Source organism: Esox lucius, chromosome 11 (genome assembly GCF_011004845.1).
Source record: "Esox lucius isolate fEsoLuc1 chromosome 11, fEsoLuc1.pri, whole genome shotgun sequence".
In the NCBI taxonomy this organism is placed as follows: domain Eukaryota; kingdom Metazoa; phylum Chordata; class Actinopteri; order Esociformes; family Esocidae; genus Esox; species Esox lucius.
In genome coordinates, this window is record NC_047579.1 from 51,368,477 (window position 1) to 51,388,857 (window position 20,381).

At 47.5% G+C, this 20,381-nt stretch overlaps 1 protein-coding gene across 2 annotated transcripts; it reads left to right on the forward strand.

Moving 5' to 3' along the window:
• The first annotated feature begins 7 nt into the window (after positions 1–7).
• On the forward strand, positions 8–20,381 carry LOC105031070 (trinucleotide repeat-containing gene 18 protein). Of its 2 annotated transcripts, none has more exons than XM_013136024.4 (20): positions 8–612; positions 720–865; positions 1,051–1,184; positions 3,123–3,239; positions 3,653–3,818; positions 4,615–4,912; positions 5,515–5,709; positions 10,228–10,404; positions 10,487–10,872; positions 11,693–11,821; positions 12,076–12,214; positions 12,587–12,704; positions 13,085–13,160; positions 13,874–13,982; positions 14,163–14,279; positions 14,800–14,952; positions 15,126–17,158; positions 17,845–18,081; positions 18,168–18,242; positions 18,332–20,381. In XM_013136024.4, the coding sequence occupies exons 1-20, from the start codon at positions 162–164 to the stop codon at positions 18,536–18,538; spliced, it is 5,463 nt and encodes a 1,820-aa protein (XP_012991478.3). In that variant the 5' UTR covers positions 8–161; the 3' UTR covers positions 18,539–20,381. The 2 variants fall into 2 exon arrangements, with proteins under 2 accessions (XP_012991478.3, XP_012991479.3); XM_013136025.4 differs by having other exon boundaries at positions 4,618–4,912; positions 18,332–18,538.

Genomic DNA, 20,381 nt, shown 5'->3' on the forward strand with positions numbered 1-20,381 from the left:
TGTCGCAGACACACACACACACCGGCCTGTCCCAGACACACACACACACCGGCCTGTCGCAGACACACACACACACCGGCACGGGGGTTTCTTTAGACTGCCCTCCTTACTCTCCGATACCGCCCACACACACCCCGGACAGAGATGAGAAAGGTGTCGAGATGGAGGTGTCAACTTATGCCTGCCGAGCGACGGCCTATCAGCATTCGCCATCCGCCCCTGAGGCGGAGCCTAAACCAGAGGTCACAGCGAGGTCAGGACCGGTCCTCTTCCCATCGCTAGCCGAAACTTGCTCGGCCTCTTCGGCCAACAAATCCGTCTCTGACACTGTCAAACTTTGTCGCGCACACACCCCCTCTCCTGCCCATGGCTCCCCCAGCCCTCCCACTCCTCCCCCCCTAACCATTGTCCCAGAGGACCCCATGGCCGGTATGATGGCTCTGCTGGCAGCCAGCCAGATGCCCCAGGCCGCACCCCCCGCCCCGGTCATCCCTCCCCAGACAGAGGGCTCATCCCTGGGGAGGGATGCGGCCAGCCCTGGGGGTCTGGACGGGATGACTCTCCTCAGCAACATGGCTTCTCTGGAGATGGACAGGATCCAGCAGATTAACGGTGAGGGAGTCGGGAGGGCAGTTCAATGTGCTTCATTCAGCAGGTTTTTACACTGAGTCTAATCTCTCTGTGTGTGTGTGTGTGTGTGTGTGTGTGTGTGTGTGTAGATGAGGTGTTGTGTGGTCTTGACAGTCTGTTAGCTGCTAGTAGACGGGTGTTACTGGAGGCGATAGAGGAACAGTCTCACGTCTCCCTCCCCAGACAACTGGACCCCAGCAAGACCTACAGCTGGAGGCACAGGAAGGACACCCAGGTACCATTGTGGAAACAGAGTACATGGAGCAAATCCTGTCAGAAAGTCCGAAAGTGTTAATTTTTATAATACCTAAATGACATAGTGGTCTAGATGATGCATAACCTGTACACAAACGCAGCACACAACCCCCCCCCCCCCCCCCCCCCCAACCACTGATCTGTGTGTGTGTTTGACCTCCCAAGTTGCCGAACAAGGTGTGTGTGGAGGTGGGAGACGTGGGGGAGGTGGATTATCGGGTGAGGTTGGCGGAGCTTCAGAGGCGATACAAGGAGAATCAGAGGCAGCTAGTCAAACTGCAGAGACGCACGGATAGACAGTTAGTAACACACACCTGTATACACTACTACACACTACTACACTGTTAGTAACACACACCTGTATACACTACTACACACTACTACACTGTTAGTAACACACACCTGTATACTCTACTACACACTACTACACTGTTAGTAACACACACCTGTATACTCTACTACACACTACTACACTGTTAGTAACACACACCTGTATACACTACTACACACTACTACACTGTTAGTAACACACACCTGTATACACTACTACACTGTTAGTAACCCACACCTGTATACACTACTACACACTACTACACTGTTATTAACACACAGTTAACAGTTAATTAATTAATATGGGCTTAAAGTGCAGCCTCTCAGCTTTAATTTGAGGTTTTTCACATCCAAACTGGAGGAAGAGTTTAGGAATTACAGCTCTTTAATATGTAGCCCCCTCTTTTTCAAGGGACCAAAACATTTGGACATTTAACTCAGAAGCTGTTTCATGGACAGGTGTGGGCTATTCCTTCATTATTTCTTCGTCAGTTAAGCAGGTAAAAGTTCTGGAGTTGATTTGAGGTGTGGCATTCACATTTGGAAGCTGTTGCTGTGAACCCACAACATGCGGTCAAAGGTGCTCTCAGTGCAGGTGAAACAGGCCATCCTTAGACTGCAAAAAAAATACATCCATCAGAGAGAACATTAGGAGTGGCCAAATCAACAGTCTGGTACATTCTGAGAGAAAAAAGAATGCACTGGTGAGCTCTGCAACACAAAAATGTCTGAACATCCACGGAAGACAACAGTGGTGGATGATCATAGGATCCTTTCCATGGTAAAGGAAAAACCCTTTCACAACATCCAAGTGAAGAAATATCTCCAGGAGGTAGGCATATCATTGTCCAAGTTTACCATTAAGAGAAGTCTTCACAATATCAAATACAGAGGGTTCACTACAAGGTGCAAACCATTCATAAGTCTCGAAAATAGAAAGGCCAGATTAGAATTTGCCAAAAAACATCCCAAAAAAATTAACTCCAGATTCTGGAACAGCATTCTTTGGAAAGATGAAACTAAAATCAACCTGTACCAGAATGATGGGATGAAAAAACTATGGAGATGGCTTGGAATTGCTCATGATCCGAAACATACCACATCAACTGTAAAACACGGTGGAGGCAGTGTGATGGCATGGGCATGCATGGCTTCCAATGGCACTGGGTCACTAGTGTTTATTGATGATGTGACAGAAGACAGAAGCAGCTGGATGAATTCTGAAGTGTATAGGGATATACTGTCTGCTCAGATTCAGCCAAATTCAGCAAAGTTGATTGGACTGAGCTTCACTTCACAGATCGACAATGACCCAAAACATACTGCAAAAGCAACCCAGGAGTTTTTAAGGCAAAGAAGTGGAATAATCTGCAATGGCCGAGTCACGAACAAACAACAGCTGAAGACAGCTGCAGTAAAGGCCTCGCAAAGCATCACAAATGTGGACACCCAACATTTGGTGATGTTCAAGTGTTCCAGGCTACAAGCAGTCATTGCCTGCAAAGGATTCTCGACCAAGTATTAATAATGAACATTTTATTTATTATTGTGATTTACAAATTATACTGGTTAATTTGTCCAATTACATTTGAGCCCCTCAAATAAGAGAATCGTGTATGAAAATGGTTGCAATTGTTTTTGTTCAACCGCTTGGATTAAAGCTGAAAGTCTGCACTTGCACTGCAATGCATCTCGGTTGTTTAATGTCAAATCCACTGTGGTGACGTACAGCGTCAAAATAATGTAAACTGTGTCAGTGTGCAAATATTTCCGGACCTAACTGTGCACTACTACACACTACTACCACACATTAAAATACATACACTACACTACTACATAGTACAATACACACTACACTGACCGCCAGTTCATAACGCGCACACAACTCTGGCTTCCCTGTCCGCCAGAGAGCGCCAGCAACAAGAGGAGGAAAGGCGGAGTCTAATCAGACGTGGGCGAGGACGACCTAGGAAGAGGACACATGTAGCCACTCCCCCCGGGAAACTGGAGTCCAGGCAGGGAAAGTGAGTAAAACCGCAATCTGAATAGGTTCTCGATGTGCATTTCAAATACATTGTATTAAGCATTTTAATCATCCTACAATGATGATGATGTCGGCTAGTTAAATTATTTTTTTTTAAACCTGGTAACATGGTGCATTGAAAGCTAATCGGCTACCGCGTTTATTTGTAAGTGTCCACGTTTGGAACACATTGAGACAGTAATGTCTGGAAATGGGTTGGAAGTTTCTATGGCCACCAGAACTGTCAATCAAATGATGTGGGGCGATGGAGGGCGGACTGGATGTTGACCACTCCCCTCGAAAAGCCACTCCCCCAACAACCCATTTAACTTTTTTTTAAAACAACTCTTTCTTGGTTTGAACACACTGTGTGTTGTTTGTGTGTGTGTGTGTGTGTGTGTGTGTGTGTGGCAGGTTGGGCAGGGCAGTCCAGTACTCAGAGGACTCAGAGCAGGGGGATGGTGGGTGGAAGAGGTTCCGCTGTTCCAGGCAGGAGGAAGAGGTAGAAGGGCAAATGAAGAGGAGGAGGAAGAATAACAGATGGAATGACCAGGATCCATCCACTAGTCACTGTCTGGAGGTGTGTGCACAACTCTGTGTGTTTCTGATCTACTATCTTAGTGAGGAACAGAGGTGTCTCACTGCAATAGTAAAACATAGAAATTGTGCAGATATTTTGGCCTGTCTTCACTTAAATAAAGCTACAAGCTAAATATCTGACTTGGTGCTTAAAAGTGCAGTAAAATATTTTTACTGTACTACTGGCATAAATGCAAACATGAATGACCAGAAAACATCTGCAGTTAATGTTTTAAGGTAATGCTTCAATTATTTATTTCTACAAACATTTTCGGAGTGCCTGAGATATTCCATATTGTTCCCAGCAGTTGTCACAAAGCGTTCTTTCTCCAGGATTTGTTCAGTAAGAAAGACAAGAGAAGGATGAGACAAGTGTTATTGTTTAAATTCAGTCTTGTAAACATTGAGGTGCCTCTTTGTTTTGATTATTACTGTAATTCAGGACGCATCACTGAAAGAGGATTCTGCCTTAGCTTGATTTCCCTGTAAAAGAAAAGATAGAAAAATTATGTGTTCAGGCTTAGAATTAGAGTTATGGTTTATGCCATTGTGCTTTACTTTTTTTATCTGGACAAGGCCTAATCTGTGTCTGCGAAACTGGCCCCAAGGATTTGGTTTAGTGGTTACAGTTAGGATAAGTTTATGCGTAAAGCTTAGGTTATTGAGGTTAAGTTAAGGGTTAGGGTTGAAGTTAGCATTTAGGGATTTTTTTGTTGCACAATATTTCTAACCCAAACCGACATGTTGTGTGTGCGTGTGTGTGGGGTAACCATGGTAACGGTAGTTGTTCTCTCCAGCAGGTCAAGGCGCGTGGCAGTAACCATGGTAATCGTGCGTGTGAGCAGGACCAGCTGGCCAGTGATTTGGACCGGGCCCTTTCCCTGTCCCAACTGGGCACACTAGGTACTTCCCGCCACACGACCTCTGACCCCAGCAGGAGGACGAAGGTCAGCGGGGGGAAGGATGATGGGAGGAGGAAGTGGTCTGTTCAAGGGGGGAAACAGATGATGTCTGGCGACGTAAAGGTTGAAGGTCAAAAGAAGACGTTCTCTCCTCCGCGCTCCTCCCCTTCTCAACGCACCAGCTACCACTACAGTAAGTTGACTGTTGGCTCTTATCGTGCTCTGTATTATTATTGTTAGCATCTCACTATCCTCTACTTGTGTAAGCATCTCTCCATGCTCTGTTATTGTGTAAGCGTCTCACCATGCTATGTGAGTGTGTTAGCGTCTCACCATGCTATGTGAGTGTGTTAGCGTCTCACCATGCTATGTGAGTGTGTTAGCGTCTCACCATGCTATGTGAGTGTGTTAGCGTCTCACCATGCTATGTGAGTGTGTTAGCGTCTCACCATGCTATGTGAGTGTGTTAGCGTCTCACCATGCTATGTGAGTGTGTTAGCGTCTCACCATGCTATGTGAGTGTGTTAGCGTCTCACCATGCTATGTGAGTGTGTTAGCGTCTCACCATGCTATGTGAGTGTGTTAGCGTCTCACCATGCTATGTGAGTGTGTTAGCGTCTCACCATGCTATGTGAGTGTTAGCATCTTACACTGGTGTTTGTTAGGGAGTTATTTGTTCAAGAATTGTTTTAGTGTGTTTCTACAAAAGGTGTGTGTGTGTAAGCGTTGTGTTTTAGCGTGGTGTGTGTGTGTGTGTTACCAGTGTGTGTCTTGACGCTGTGTTCTCTGCACCAGACTCTGATTCTGAGGAGGACATTACCCCTGGGGGCTGGCCCCCTCTTTCAGGGCCAAGACTCCACACAGTCCCACCAAGGAAGAGGCTGTCCCCGTCCTCGTCAAATCAGGCGGCTCGGGAGAGGAAACAGAAGCACTTATCCCTCCTGCTGCAGGAGGCGGGGCTTAGCTCCTCAGACGACTCCTTCGACCAAGGTTATTGATCACAGCCCCTGATTACTGGCCAAACTACCTGGTTACTGGCCATGCTTCCTGGTCACTGACCCCTCCCCTAATCACTGACCACTCCCCTGGTCACTGACCACTCCCCTGGTCACTGACCACTCCCCTGGTCACTGACCACTCCCCTGGTCACTGGCCACTCCCCTGGTCACTGACCACTCCACCAGATTACTGGACATTCCCCCAGGTTACTGAGATCCACTGTGATCTGTGCAGGTGGATACAATGTTCCAAAACGTTTAGATTGTTTTTCTGTAGGGGATTGTGTCAACTCTCTTACTCTTGATTCACCTCCTGGTTACTAACCACTTCTGGTTACTGACCACAGAGTTACAGACGGCCATTTTAGATTACCCGTCCTGCTGTTTTTTATTCCCACTGTTGCCTCCTGGGTTAAACTTGATCTTGTTACGGTTGTCATGGATACAGTTGTCATGGTTGTGCCTGGCTTGCAAAGATGTAGTTTACTGTAGAGTTTGTACATTGATCATGTGTGGATTTGTTGTAAAGTTTTTCTTAAATTTGTATTTTGGTTTTGGTCCTGAAGCTTTATTAAAGGTGTTGATTTGATTTGTACAGAAAGCAGCACGCTGTGGTCCTTGTCTCTGGCTTCATCTGTCTGTCTGTTTGTCTCCGTCTGTCTGTCTGCACACATCCTTATTGCTCTGTTGGACAAATATCCCTACGAAACCTGCCGGCACACCTAGGCTTCATCCAATTTTGTGCCCTCAGAGGTTTAAAGGTTCACTAAGCCAGTGGCTTTTGTTCTAGATCTGTACTTGGAAACTGCATCTAACACACACACACACACACACACAGTAAGCTATCACATGCACATGCTCACATTTGTAGAACACCGATAATGTCAGAGCCCTGGTTATATGGTCTGCCATGGATGAAATCCATGTGGGAATTTTCTACGGTACTCATAGACTGATAACATAATAACAGGCACACACTGACCTATCCAGATCTGTGATTGGCCCTTTGGGATATTTGGAGAATAGGGCTACTCTTCCTGTCTACTAACCTCCAGATAACTCTGGCACTTGCTGTTGCTTGCTGCCGGCTGCTCACCTTTCACCCCTGACCCCTCTCCTACCCATGATGCTTTACATGTCTCTAAGCCTGCTGCTTGTTCCGCTGCTGCCAGACTGAATCCTATCGGGTTTAGCACTTTTCAGCCACCTGGCCTCGCTTCGCTTCCCCTAGCTATAGCTAGTCTATGTTATAGCTTGTTTATGCTACAACTAGGCTACACTAAAGCTAGGCAACATGGCTATGTTAATGCTAGGCTACTCCATGCGCTCCCCAAATCCTGCCCAAGGCCACGTCGCCTGCTATGTAAAGTTACGTGCACATGGCCTGCTCAATCTCTGGCGAGTTGTCGTTGAGTCTTCCATAGCCTGCACACTGCCTGCTCGGGCGGGACGTAGCTTCCTAAAATATGCTAGCGACAACCAGTATAGGGGAAACATCAGTCTCTGCAGATATTAAGTATTTAGTATTTGCGTGATTCCACAACTAAAAACGATGGCAAGTCAATGTTCAAATGGCAATTTACTTTGTTTTACGTTATGCATGTATTGCTCACCCTTGACCCCAACAATCTCTGAAACCTTCCATGCATCCATTTTTAGAATTATATCACTGAAGCCACAGAAACATCATAAATAATGGGGCAGATGCAGAGAACATCTGCCCTGGTAGTCGCCAAACTAGTCACTGCCCGCTCCCTGGATTTTGTATCTGACAGTAGCTCTGCCCTCTGTCGTCGTGATTCGCTGTCTTCCGTTGGAAATGAGAGCGTGCCTCTTTGTAACTCTATGGATCAGACCGTGTGTACGCAGAGTAAGAGCGTGCCTCTTTGTAACTCTATGGATCAGACATTGTGTACGCAGAGTAAGAGCGTGCCTCTTTGTAGCTCTAGCAAGCGGACAGTGTGCACATTGGATGTCTTTCATCTCCGTTTCAGCGACTGTGCTAATGCTAACCAATAATCTCAAAATGCTAGCGGGCTGACGAGATCGGCTGTTAAATATTAGCCATATTGTTGTTTGCCTGGTTGTTTTTTCAGTTTCTGGCCTGACAGATGAACTTCTTTGAACGTCCTTACATCCTTCTTTCCTTGGGCCTTAAATGGCGTCTGTAGCTCTCCCACCCTTTTTGTCAATAATAAAAATTTTGCCCCACAGCTTAAACCAGGGGCCTGGGGAGGTTTTTAGCCTTACAGTCACCTGGCTGTTACCTGACTGCAGCTGATTCGAAGTCCTTCTGACTTCTGGAAAGGGTGCTTCGACGTTGTCCACCACAGGCGTTGATAATGGAAGGAGGGCGCACTGCTGATTGGATATACACACTTCAAAACTAAACAAGTTATACATTTTTTGCTAAAAACCGCCCCACAACCGAAGTTGCTATACTTCCAAAATGTCAGGCGTGGTAAATCGACGGAAGCTTTCGGCATTGCACATGCTGATAGCTTGAAAATAAGAACTGAATCAAAGTGAACATTATCCGTGTCAATGTTGCGATTACAATAGGCTCATGTACGGGCCAGTGATAGGTTCCCGTCCGGCCTTTGGGTTGGTATGAACACTTAAAAAATATGTACTTTTTTTATATTCTTTGAAATGCCCGAAACCAAATGTCTAATTGATTCTGGTCCAGCGTTCAAATGGCTAATATAAATGCCAGTCAGGAAGCAGTGACAAATCCGAAAACGAGGTTAGAAGGATATGTTTGCCTCGTAATGGTGAGCTTTTTAAAGGCTGAATGCGGGCCCCCGGGCCATAAAACATTTTCTGACGCCTGACAGACCTGACTACGCCTAGATAGATATTTAATGTATCTCTTACCAGATGGTATTTTAAAGCAGTATATCTCCAAAGCAGCTTGAATCCTGAATGGTCACTCATTATTATTTATTGGTCGGTTAAAATTAACCCATGATCTGGTGATGTTTATGTTTTGGTTCCTAAACAATTTAGCTATATATAATAAATTAACTCAAAACAAAAGTCCACTTAGGGTACACATATAAAAATATAATAAAATGCCCTCAACCAATCACAACTCATTCTGTCTGCCGCCATGGTAACTGCTAACCCCTTGTCTGAGTCTAACCTGTAAGATGCTCCATCCCTACTTTACGCCCCTCTTCCCTCATTCACTTCTCCCAGATCTGAGCTCACAGGATGGTTGTTGGAGGTAGCAGAACCTGTTGGCCAAAATAGCGCCCCTAGCTCTATGCGGGTTACTACCTTTGACCACGGTCCATTGGGAAGAGCGTGGTATTGGGACAGTTGATTTCTCCTATTCAGTGGCTCAGATGGGTCTGTGGAGGGAGTGGGGATTTGAAATGATGCAAAGCGCCGCTCGGCTCTGTTCACGTCCACCAAACTAAGAACGCAATATACTTAGTGTATTATTTTGGAGCCACATACGTTGTACTTTAGTATTGTAAGTACTGTTTATATAGAAATAAGTGAACTTCAGTGTGTTAAAATGGACCCACTTATTTACTACTTTAGTATATTTATAGTTCATAATTGATAATAGTATTGTGAACTGAAAATATACTCCTCATATTATATATTTTTAAATAGATTGAGGTATATTTTAAGTGTACTAACATGCTATTTCCAATATTGAATTCTATACTTTAGTAGGAAGTGGGTCTATTTTAACACACTGAAGTATACTTATACATTTTTACTTGAAAACGATTTAGTATACTGAAATACAACATCACTGGTTCCTAAATAATACACTTTAAATATATAGCATTTTTTGTTGGGTCTGCTCTGTTCATCTGTGGTCATCTTTGCTGTGTTGTCTCTGCTCTGTGTATCTTTGCTCTGCTCTGTTTGTCTCTGCTATGGTCATCTCTGTTCTGCTTTGTTTTGGTCTTCTTTTTCCCCCCCACAGTTTTGGTCATCCCTCTGTTCTGGTCTGCTCTGTACACCTGTCTGTGTAACTGTCTGTCTGTCAGCTAGCAGTGTGTTAACTGCACAGACCGGTTGCGGTCTTAACTGTCTGTCTGTCAGCTAGCAGTGTGTTAACTGCACAGACCGGTTGCGGTCTTACATTTCTCTTCCTCTCCACCTCCTTCCCCTCATTTTTGAGGTCTTATTAATTATGGATGGAGTTAGTGATTTTCCTCCGGGCAGGCCTGATGGTCTCAGCAGTTGTGTGCGTCTACACTCCACCATAGCTTACTCAGCATTCAGGCTGCCCCCCCCCCCAACCCCCCAGTGGGCTCATTGAATGGTCCTCTGCCAGCTGTCCACTTTGCCCCCCCCCCCCCCCCCCCCCCCACTCCTCGAAGCCTGCAAGCTTGGCCGAGGTTCTACGCAAGCCTGCTGCTCTGACAGAACCCCGTAACAACCCCTGGGCCCTGCTCCTGCCCTGTGTAACGCATCATGTTAGAGTAGGCTGTGTTTCCGCCCTGTTTCGGAGCCCATAACCACCTCTCCGTCTGACACACAGAGTCCTCCGACCATGACGAAGATGAACAGGAGGATGAGTCCGGCTCAGACGGGAGTGACCCAGAGGAGAGTGGGCTGGGTCTGCTGGCCAGGTATGCGGCGAGCGCACTCCCAGTTAACCCCGCACCTGTGACCCGTCTCCACGACAGCAAGCACCACAGAAGGCGAAGCATTCTGGGTAAGATGAGGTCTGACTGGAATACACTTTACCTGTCAGTAGGAGGTTAACGTTTTCTTAACTGTGTGTGTGTGTGTCTCAGGTGTGGAGTGCGATTGGGACTCCGGTTCTGATGTGCGTCTGAGGAGGTTCCCCTCTCTGCTCCACGGTCAACGCTCCACCCCGGAGCTCCCCCTGTTACCCCCAGTAACACGCCGTGGCGACCAGCCTAGCAACGAGACTTCACCGGTCAAGCGAAAGCCACGCCCCTCTCCCAGGTCGCCCCGGAGGTTCACATTTGACCCACCCAGGGGGTTAGGGGGAGGGGCTAGTGAGGAGGAGGGATGGACGCGCAGACGCAGTGAAAGAATCTTCCTCCATGATGCCTCCGCAAATCAGATCTCTCACTCCAGCAAAGACCAGCCAATCAACGCAAAGCCCGCCCCCAGAGTTAAGACTACACGCAGGGAGGGGAAAGATGTGGTGAAGGTTTGTCCATTTAGATTGTGTGTGTGTGTGTGTGTGTGTGTGTAGCTGAGTGTGTAGCTGAGTGTGTAGCTGAGTGTGTGGCTGTGTGTGTGTTGCTCTGTGTTTGTGTGTGTGTGAAAGGCTGTGTCAGTATCAGACATCAAGTTAATTGGCATATGATTTTATGATACACTAATTTGGCATAGCCTATGTAAAACAAATGTGTTTTTGTTTCTGTAGCTTAAATGGTTCAAGTGATAGAGGTACTGTTAGTTTCCCTTTAAAGTATTGAAACATTTTACTAAAAGTTGTGTGGAAACAGCCTGGTCTAGAACACAGAACATTTTAACGTTTGAACGGTGTCTCTAGCTTAAGCGCTCAGGGACGTGTCGTATGCTAAACAACAAAAATATGAATGTTGAAGTTGGGGCCTGGTGCTTTACAAGCCCCACTGATAATAATGTGTATTTTGATGACTGAACCTGGGGACTCTTGCTACCGAAGTGGAGACTCCATTTACAATTTTTCAGTTTTTTTTAACCATTATTTCACAATATAAAATACACCTAATAGTGTGGAATTTTATTTTTTTTATTTTTTTTTGGGGGGGGGGGGGGGGGGGGGGCATCATTTTAATGAATCTCAGGACTGAGATGTGAAAGTTCAAGGGAGTGTGGATTTTCGAAGAATTTGGTGGCTTTTTGTAAACCTTTTGAGTTAACGATAATTAAAATACAGTAGACCCCAACCTTGCTGAATAATATTGTAGCTCTTTATGATGCAGCATTGCATAACTGTCAACTGCATTGTCAAACCCACCCTGTGTGTCTGTGTTCTGCAGAAAAAGAGGCTGAAGGACCCTCCCCTGACTCCGCCCTCCCAGTCTAGTCCAATCACAGAGAGTCCTGTAGCAGCCTCCCTCAGTCCTGCACTCAAGAGCCAATCAAAACCAAAGGCTAAGCCAAGAGAGGTCAGTGTGATAGCAGCTTCAAGCTATACATACATCATCATCATTTAGCTTTGTGGTTAATTCTCATTGTTAAGATTAAGCATAAATGTTATTTTATCGATTTTAAGTTTAGGTTGAGATTAGGGTGAAGTAGGATTGGTAAAAGTAGGATTTATTTTTAAGGATAATGAACTTTGGTGTCCACATTTAGTTAGCTAAGTAAATGTGTGTGCGTGCGTGTGTACGTGCGTGCGTGCGTGCGTGCATCTGTGCAGGCTCGGGGAGCAGTGAGCAGGTTAATGGAGAGTATGGAGGCTGATGAGGACTTTGAGCCCAGTCAGGACAGCAGTTTCTCTGAGGATGATGAACCTCCTTCATCACACAACAGCACAGCAGAGAGGAACACCTCACCAGGTACACATCCAGCTCCAGTCCAGTGTGTGTTGGTTAAAGACTGTTCGATTGATGGATGTATTGGTGCGTATGTGTATTGACCAGCTCCAGTCCAGTGTGTTTTGGGTAAAGACTGTTCGATTGATGGATGTATTGGTGCGTATGTGTGTTGACCAGCTCCAGTCCAGTGTGTGTTTGATAAAGACTGGTCGATTGATGGATGTATTGGTGCGTATGTGTATTGACCAGATCCAGTCCAGTATGTGCTGGATAAAGACTGTTCGATTGATGGATGTATTGGTGCGTATGTGTGTTGACCAGCTCCAGTCCAGTGTGTGTTTGATAAAGACTGGTCGATTGATGGATGTATTGGTGCGTATGTGTATTGACCAGCTCCAGTCCAGTGTGTGCTGGATAAAGACTCTCTTCAGGATGGTCTGAGGGTTCTGATCCCCATGGATGACCAGCTGCTGTACGCTGGGCATGTCAACACTGTACACTCTCCAGACATGTGAGTACACCGGATGAGTACACCGGATGAGTACACCGGATGAGTACACCGCACGCACGCACGCGTTGTTATAGTATGGTATTAGTGGTGGAAGGAGAAAGGGAAATGGATGATCTCTGACTTTTGTTGTGTAGTTAGTGTTGAGGTGGTTGGAGAAACAGAAATAGATGACCCCTGACCTCTGTTGTATAGTTAGTGTTGGGGTGGTTGGAGAAACAGCAATAGATGACCCCTGACCTCTGTTGTGTAGTTGCAGTGTGGTGATGGGAGGGGAGAGGGATAGATGACCCCTGACTTCTGACCTCTGTTGTGTAGTTGCAGTGTGGTGATGGGAGGAGAGAGGGATAGATGACCCCTGACTTCTGACCTCTGTTGTGTAGTTACAGTGTGGTGGTGGAAGGAGAGAGAGGGAACAGACCTCATATCTACTGTCTGGAACAGCTTCTGCAAGAGGCTGTGAGTACTGACCCGTCTGTCTGAATACTGTTCTGTCTCTCTGAATACTCTCCTGTCTGTCCGCGTACTGTCCTGTCTATCTGAATACTGTCCTTTCTTAGTACTGACCCGTCTGTCTGAATACTGTCCTGTCTGAATACTGTCCTGTCTCTCTGAATACTGTCCTGTCTGTCCGCGTACTGTCCTGTCTCTCTGAATACTGTCCTGTCTGTCCGCGTACTGTCCTGTCTATCTGAATACGGTCCTCTCTGAGTACTGACCTGTCTATCTGAATACTGTTCTGTCTGAGGACTCTCCGATCTGTCTGCATACTGTCCTGTCTGTCTGCATACTGTCCTGTCTGTCTGCATACTGTCCTGTCTGTCTGCATACTGTCCTGTCTGAATACTGTCCTGTCTCTCTGAATACTGTCCTGTCTGTCCGCGTACTGTCCTGTCTATCTGAATACTGTCCTCTCTGAGTACTGACCTGTCTTATCTGAATACTGTTCTGTCTGAGGACTCTCCGGTCTGTCTGCATACTGTCCTGTCTGTCTGCATACTGTCCTGTCTGTCTGCATACTGTCCTGTCTGTCTGCATACTGTCCTGTCTGTCTGCATACTGTCCTGTCTGTCTGCATACTGTCCTGTCTGTCCGAATTCTTAGCTGCCTTTCTGAACATCTGTGTGCTCTTGCGGACAGAGTATTAATGTGTGTGTTTTCTGTGTCGTTAGATTGTGGATGTGAAGCCACCATCAGTGCGTCATCTTCCTGAAGGCTGCCGCATCGCAGCATATTGGAGCCAACAGTACCGCTGCCTCTACCCTGGCACGGTAGTCAATGGTAACACACAAACAGGAGCCCGTTAAAGCCCACCACGGCCACACGCCTGCGCTATCAGCTCCCATGTTGGCCGTGGTCTCTCAGTGTCATCCCCTTCTTTACGTGTGGGTTTTGGAAGTGTCACTACGGAGCGCCGTTGGAACGCGGTGTAATCCACGGTGAACTGTTTTTTCTGTACAGGAAGTTCAGACTGCGACGTCACCGATGACCTCATAACGGTAGAGTTTGATGACGGAGACACAGGGCGCATCCCCCTTTCCCACATCCGGTTGCTCCCACCCGACTACAAGATCCAGTGTAAGAACCTGGGGCCTTGTCACTGTGGAAACGCACATCACATGCAGTGTGTAATAAAACAGAATGAATGGTAGTGCACCAACCAGCGTGCTAGCTCTGGTCCAGAGTGTGTACAAACTAGCTAAAACCCTGGACCAGAGCTAGGGTGTACTAACCAGCCAAAACCCTGGACCACATGGCTGGTCGCTGCACAATCAGCCATGGTTGTATAAACAAAAAGCTAATGTATGCTAACTAACTAGAAGTAGCAGGGGTTAACATACCACTAGCTCTGGTTCTAGCTTGAGAGAAGCTCCAATGTTACACACTAGCTAGCACGCAACTACAACACCCTGTTGGATAATATTATCTTTCTCTCACTCAAATGTGCCACACACTCGCCAAACAAATCCCTCTTTGAAGACAACATAATTCTGTGCGTTGCTGGTATGGTTGTTCTGAATGATGACGTGGGCAGATAAACCATAAACACTGTGATGTTTGTAATGCCAAGTGAGATGTTAAAACCCGCCTCCTCCAGGTGCTGAGCCCTCCCCTGCGCTGCTAGTGGCCAGCTGTAACAAGAGGCGTGGCAGGAAGTGCAGCAAGGACAACAATGACACCAGGCCCAAAGCAGAGGACTCCACCCCAAAGGGCAGAGGGAGACCAGCCAAGAAAAACAAACCCAAACCTGGTGAGCCAATTGGAGACCTTGATGATTGTCCTGACCCTGTTGGAACAGCTCCATGGCGTCTATAAATTGTTTTCTGTTACTCAATCAGGTTTAAACCTGGGAGATCCATACGCCATGCTAACTCAGTAAGGTTTTAGTACGTTCTGGTAACTCCTGCCTGTCCTTCCATCCAGAGCCCACAGTGAATACAGACCCCCCGACCCCCAGCCTGGCTGCAGATAGAACACAGACCCCAGCCAGACCAGCCCAGGACAGGACCTCCTCCTCCCAGAGACCCCCTCAGGAAAGACCCCTGCCTGCTCCCAGACCCAGGCCGGGACCAGGTCGACCCTCCAAGACGTCCTCTGGCCCCACCTCCTCACCCAGTCAGGACCCCAGGAGATCCTGCCCAGCCCAGCCCTCACCCAAACCCCCATCCTCAGCTCTCTATCACCCTGCCCCCTATGGAAAAATCCTAACCGTGGATCTGTACAGTCATCCTAACTTGGCTTCTTACAATGTCACTCCCAGACCTAACACTAAGACTAGCTCTGGCTCTAAACACAGCCCTACACTACCAAAACCCAGTCCCACTTTGCCTACTAGCAGAGCCAAACCCCTCCTGTCTAACCCTAAAACCAATCTCGCCGCAGCAACCAAATCTAAACCCCGACCCAATGCTGTGTTACCTAGACCCGGGCCCACAGAACTTTCCAGACCCAGACCAGCAAACCCTGACCCTAACCAGAAGAAACCCAGATCCTCCAACCCAGACCCTAATCAGAAGAAACCCAGAATCTCCAACCCAGACACTAACCAGAAGAAACCCAGAACCTCCAACCCAGACTCTAACCAGAAGAAACTGAGAACCTCCAACCCAGACCCTAACCAGAACAAACTAAGGACCCCTACTACACCCATATCCAGATCCAAACAAACCCAGAACACATCTTCCACCCGACCCATTGCAGAATCTTCCACAAGACCCCGACCCAGTCCAAGTCCTTCCAAAGCCAGGTCCAATTCAGATCACACCTCCTGTAGACCTGTCTCTAACCCAAATCCCAGCTCCGAGCCCAGACCAAGACCCAGTGCCCCCGTACATGGGGTCCCCAGACCCAGGGCCGTGTCAGGGGAGGGCAGCCGGCAAACCCGTCAGGCCCGTCCAGAGGAGCCCCTGGTGAAGTTGGACCACGAGGGAGTGACCTCGCCCAAGACCAAGAAGACCAAGGCTCTGATGATGCTGGAGGGGAGGGGATTACGGAGAGCACCTGCCTACAGAACAGAGAGGGAGGCCGGCCTGGCGGGGAGAGAACCTGACTCCAGAACAGAGAGGGAGGTCGGCCCGGCGGGGAGAGAACCTGACTCCAGAACAGAGAGGGAGGTCGGCCCGGCGGGGAGAGAACCTGACTACAGAACAGAGAGGGAGGTCGGCCCGGCGGGGAGAGAACCTGACTCCAGAACAGAGAGGGAGGTCGGCCCGGCAGGGAGAGAACCTGACTCCAGAACTGAGTTGCTGGGCAGAGACAGAGGCCGGGGGGAGGGAGGGAGTGGACAGAGAAGGGAGAACACAGAAGACAAAGGGAAAAGAGGGGAGGAGAGAAAGAAGAGAAAGGAGTGTCCCAGCAGCACTTCTGGTTCAGAGGAGGAGGACGAAGAAGGAAAGAAAACAAAGAAGAAGTGTAGCTCCATCTGTTCTCACTCTTCATGCCCGGCCTCCTCCTCTTCCTCCTCCTCCTCATCCACCACCACCTCCTCTTCCTCCTCCTCTTCCTCTTCATCTTCCTCTTCTACTGACGAGGAGACCTCCTGCAGTTCCGACGAGGAAACCACCCCTCCATCCCCTGCACCTCCCCCTGCCTCCCCTCCTGCGCCTCCCCCAGAGGAGGACCATGAGGATGAAACGGAGGAGGAAATGAAGGAGCTGAAAAAGGAGGAAGAGGAAGTAGAAGAAGAGGACCCGTCTGTTTCCCCCCATTCCCCGTCTCCTCCCTCGTCTCCCTCCCCCTCCTCCAAACCAGTCAGACCCCGGGGGCGTCCAGCCCGTCAGAAGCCCCAGGGAGGTGGGGGGTCAGTGGGCAGGCCGAGGCGTAGGGAGGGGGTGCATCTACCCACCACCAAGGAGCTGGCTAAAAGACAAAGACTCCCCAGCGTAGAGAACAGACCGAAAATATCAGCCTTCCTGCCCGCCAGGCAGCTGTGGAAGTGGTTTGGCCAACCAACACAGGTACATAATGGATCCTTCATCATACCAGAAGGAGATGCATTCAGGTTGTCTATGACAGAAACTTGAGGTGTTATGATTCTGTTGTTTTTTACTTTTTACTGTACAAACACACACATCCACCTGTACCTATTTGACTGGCAGGCGGTGTAGTGTAGTGCCTTTCTGCCGTAGTGAAAACGGGAAAATCAACTGAGGAATTAGCTGCTCCTCACTTTGACAAGAAGCCTGGCCAGACTTGTCAGCTTAAAGGAATTGAAAGGGTTGCAATTAGGGTTATGTTTTTGCATTAAGGGTTAGGGTTACAATGAAGTTTAGGTTACTGAGGTTAAATATTTTCTTTGGTAGAAATACAATGTTTCTTGTGCCTGTCTTTGTCTGTGATGTGTTGTTTGATGTCTGACATCTGTGTCTGTGGCATCTGTTGTGGTGTTTCTGTTGTCTGTTTTGTGGTGTGTCTGTTGTGTGGTGTGTCTGTTGTGTGGTGTATCCGTTGTCTATGGCGTCTGTTGTCTGGTGTGTCTGTTGTGTGGTGTGTCTGTTGTCTGTTGTGTGGTGTGTCTGTTGTGTGGTGTATCTGTTGTCTGTGGTGTGTATATTGTCTGGTGTCTGTTCTGTGGTGTGTCTGTTGCCTGTTGTGTGGCGTGTCTGTTGTTGTGTGGTGTGTCTGTTGTCTGTCCCTTCATCAGAGGCGCGGCATGAAGGGCAAAGCTAAGAAGCTGTTCTACAAGGCTATTGTTCGGGGCAAGGAGATGATCCGTATTGGAGACTGTGCCGTGTTCCTGTCGGCTGGCCGGCCCAACCTGCCGTTCATCGGGAAGATCCAGAGCATGTGGGAGAGCTGGGGATCGAACATGGTGGTCCGGGTCAACTGGTTCTACCACCCAGAGGAGACCAACCCTGGGAAGAAACTACATGACAAGAAGGTAGGGACAGAGGTCAGGGATGTGGTCACTGGAAGTTGAAGAGGTCTTTTATGTATTGTTTTTAAACACCCCGCACTTTTCTCCAGAACTGGGATCAGAGGTCCGGCCAATCACTTCCTACCGCTCTGCTCTCCTCCAACCAGAGGACAGACTTCATGGAGGTGAGTGACACACAAACACACACACACACACACTTTGTTTGTTCCTGAATGTGTTTATTATTCCTAACGTGTGTGTGTTTGTCCTTAAGCGTGCGTTGTACCAGTCGTCGCACAGCGACGAGAACGACGTCCAGACGGTCAGTCACAAGTGCCTGGTGGTCAGTGTGTCCGAGTACGAGACCATGACCCACACCCGGCGCTACGCCGACGGTCAGGACCTGTACTACCTGGCGGGGACATACGAACCCACCACAGGCATGATATTCAGCACGGACGGAGTCCCCGTGATCTGCTGAAGACACGCTGAAGACGCCCCGACATTGACCCAACCAACTCTGACGTTGACCCAACCAACTCTGACGTTGACCCAACCAACTCTGACGTTGACCCAACCAACTCTGACGTTGACCCAACCAACTCTGACGTTGACCCAACCAACAAGACAGTTTTTAACACACACACACAAACACACACCCGAATGGGTATAAAGACAAACAGCCCTTTTGTTTTCCTGCACCGTAGTCCTATGTCAAGAGTAGTTTTGATGATAGTTTAAAGAGCCGAACCTTTAAAAAAAAAAAAAGAAGACAGAAATATTATGCTTGCATAACATTATCTTAATGTTACCGTCTTGTTACAGAAAGTTATTTTACTCTGTGGTATTACAGTAGGAGGGAGGGGTGTGGGGCTCGGTTCTGACAGTATGTCTCTCCTCACCACCTTCTCAAGGACACTAAATTAACCAGTTGGTCTGAGACATGAATGTAGTGGCTTGGGCTAAGCGGGCATTCCTGTTCCGTTCATTTAGGCCTCAAACCCTGTCAGCCACGTGGTCTACTTGGTTGTTTTAATGTGGTTTCAGTACCTGATGGTGTGGTCAGTTATTCGGTGATCTTGGTTAGTTTTGAAATATAGTCCTGTGTCATCGGTCAGATGCTCGATAAGTTGTGTGTCTAGAGAATGAAGAGCTCCGCCCTCTCTGTTTGAAAATGAATTTCTAACATCTGAAAAATAAGGTTTTGTTCAAGGAAATGCAACCAGTGCTGCTCTTCATCTCATATCCAGTCTTATCACAACTGATCTACAATCCCATTGATGTTCTAAGATGTCCACAAGAGCTTAAGTGGAGGTTATAACTTTTGTTTTGGTTCAGGTGACCTGATTGTCGTCTAAAGGTTACAGAGCTCGTGTATCCCACGCCTTACAGAGCATTGGCCAAATCTTCCCAGCTGTTCTCTGATTGGTGCCTGAACCTGTCTGGACACGCCTTTTTCCCCTGAGCCTGAAATCACAGCACATCCTGGCGTTGTCAGTGTTCAGATGATGTGTGTTCATTGTTGCTCTGCAGTGAACACACACACACACACACCTATTGTCCCTGCCAGGGTGTAATTGCCTTCCCCGTCACTAATTGACCCCCATCAGGGGATCAGCCTTTCTTCCGTGCGTTGCACACACACAATCCCTGTGCATCAATCAGCCTTTCGTTTGTTGTGATATATTTTATTTTTGTTGATATTGTTGATGTTTTGTTTATCTTTTGTTATCTTTCTCTCCGTCTGTAAATACCTGACCGCTTCGTTTCCCCCCATTCCCCTTCTCGAGCGCCGTCCCCACGTGCAATACAGCTGACGACCTGAGAGACAGAGGCATACGAAAGAGATAAAACAGAGATAGAGAGAGGGAGAGTTAGATGTGAATGAAAGAGATAAAACAGAGATGGAGGGAGAGAGAGAAAGAGGTGAATGATAGAGGTGAATGATAGAGGTGAATGATAGGGGTGGACAGAGGCTGGTTCCCTGTCTGCTGTGTTCTTCAGTGATCCGTTAAAGGCCTGTTACAGAAAAAAAGATTATTTTGAAAATGAATAACATCTATGTTTTGTAAATGTCCTTGAGCTAAGGGGGAGAGAGAAAAATAAGAATATACTTTGTACATGTGGTCTTTAATCTTGTATAAATAAATATAGCAAAATAAAGTCTAGTTGAACAGAGCAGACAGATACATAAGTCCTGAGGAAGGAGGAGAAAAAGGTTGTTTCTCTTTTTCATTTTTTACTAAAGTGATGACATCAGTGTTTCTCAGCTATTCTTTTAGTAAGTCGATATTTTATAGTTGATCAATAAAGAGGTGAAACTA

Bases quoted from the DNA above. Each gene is read 5' to 3' on its own strand.
- LOC105031070 (XM_013136024.4), top strand. From the start codon at position 162: ATGGAGGTGTCAACTTATGCCTGCCGAGCGACGGCCTATCAGCATTCG. The intron at 866-1,050 runs GTACCATTGTGG...TGACCTCCCAAG, and splicing joins GGCACAGGAAGGACACCCAG to TTGCCGAACAAGGTGTGTGT. The intron at 1,185-3,122 runs GTTAGTAACACA...CCTGTCCGCCAG, and splicing joins CAGAGACGCACGGATAGACA to AGAGCGCCAGCAACAAGAGG.